Here is a 1604-nt window from a genome sequence, read left to right as displayed (position 1 = left end):
CTGTAAAGTATAATACAATGGGACAGTGAGGAGATGCACTGTATAGGCAAAACAACCCCTGTCACTTTTGTACTGGAAAAAAAAGTTAATTTCTTTTGATTACTATTATCTCAAGTTAAATATCTTATATCTAATCATATCTTTAATTAGAGAATTATTTTTATGATTTATTTACTTTTATTGAAGTATAGTTGATGTATAATATTATGTTAATTTCTGCTGTTCAGCAAATGATTCAGTTATACATATATACATTCTCTTTTAATATTCTTTTCCATTATGGTTTATCACAGGATACTGAATATAGTTCCCTCTGCTATACAGTAGGACCTTGTGGTTTATCCATTCTATATACAATAGTTTGCATCTTATGATTTATCTTGTAATCAGTTGCTTCTTTGAAAGGCATCGCCCTGTCTTTACTACCTTATCTAACTTCACTCGAATTCATTGATATTGGATTGGATTGGATATATAGATTCATCCATATCTAATAGAGAGCAGTTTCTTCAGCAGCCACTGTGTTTTGGTCCCATAGGTTGGCCTGGCAGTAGTGAATGGACAGCTCATGGCTGTAGGAGGTTTTGATGGCACAACGTACTTGAAGACCATTGAAGTTTTTGATCCTGACGCCAATACATGGAGGTAACCTTTAAGCTATGTTGCAAATCACCTCACTGCTGACTTGAAAATCATGGGCTTGAGATAAAACATGACCATCAAAATCAAGATGGTCAGTATATTGAATTACCTCTTGCAGTACTTTGAAAAGGGCTCAAAGTTACCCATATTTGATGGCTTATTTTGACTTCATTGCTCTAAAGTGGCTGACATCTTACAAAATTCCTCTCTTTGGTAACTGTCCAGTTTTATAATTGGAGGTAGCAAAAACAGAAAAAACAATCTCCCCTCTAGCTCTGTCACGTTCAGCTGAGGAAACTAAAGCACTGAGAAATAGAGACCTGCCTAAGCAAGTTACTGACAGAGTTAGAATTAGAACCTAGACCTTTGGCTGTCAATCTGTCATTGCAATTTTTATGCCCAGGAAAAACAAACTGCAGTTACCGTTTTAAAAATAATATTTTATTTCATTTTAAAACTGATTTTTTCTCTTGAGTTTTAAAAATATTTAAATATGTTATTACTCTATTTTAATGTCTAGTAAATTGTAACAGTCACTTTTAGCAATGAGGCTACATCTTACTTAGGAGAGTTTAAGTTAAGCTGTATTCATAGGCTTAATTTTACTTTGCTTTTAAATCCTTAATTGTCTAACAAATCCTTCCTAAATAAGTAGTTCTTATAAATTCACATAAATTGGGTGACTCTTGCATTTATTTTAAATATTCAAAAACTTTTACAAATGTAGCAAAATTCTCTTAAACCTTTCAACTTAAAATCCTAAGTCTAAATCTTTGCTCAGTCACACATATTAAACTTGATCTTTGCTCAATCACACATTTTAAGCTTGATTGACAAAACTAATCTGATAGATGCTCTGATATGCCAAAGTCTCTTAAACACTACAAGTTTAAAAGGTCAAATATATAGTTAATTCTCATTTTTAATATAAAATATTAATAGTATGGGTTTGAGGTACTTTA

The 1604-nt window shown here is 31.9% G+C and overlaps 2 protein-coding genes across 8 annotated transcripts in view; one reads left to right on the top strand and one right to left on the bottom strand.

The window, feature by feature from the left end:
• Window positions 1-1604, bottom strand: part of CENPL (centromere protein L) — a 104937-nt gene that overhangs the window by 60791 nt on the left and 42542 nt on the right. The gene's annotated exons all lie outside the window — the stretch shown is intronic.
• KLHL20 (kelch like family member 20) overlaps window positions 1-1604 on the top strand; it is a 78490-nt gene that overhangs the window by 73670 nt on the left and 3216 nt on the right. For all 3 annotated transcript variants that reach the window (XM_022565225.2, XM_089910921.1, XM_022565227.3), the window contains one exon: window positions 539-645. In XM_022565225.2, coding sequence (XP_022420933.1) covers window positions 539-645 — 107 coding nt within the window. The remainder of the gene's footprint in view (window positions 1-538; window positions 646-1604) is intronic.

Source organism: Delphinapterus leucas, chromosome 1 (assembly GCF_059928025.1).
Source record: "Delphinapterus leucas isolate spDelLeu-1000000601 "Yukka" chromosome 1, BTC_Dleu_Yukka2, whole genome shotgun sequence".
In the NCBI taxonomy this organism is placed as follows: Eukaryota; Metazoa; Chordata; class Mammalia; order Artiodactyla; family Monodontidae; genus Delphinapterus; species Delphinapterus leucas.
This window is presented reverse-complemented; position numbering and strand designations above follow the sequence as displayed.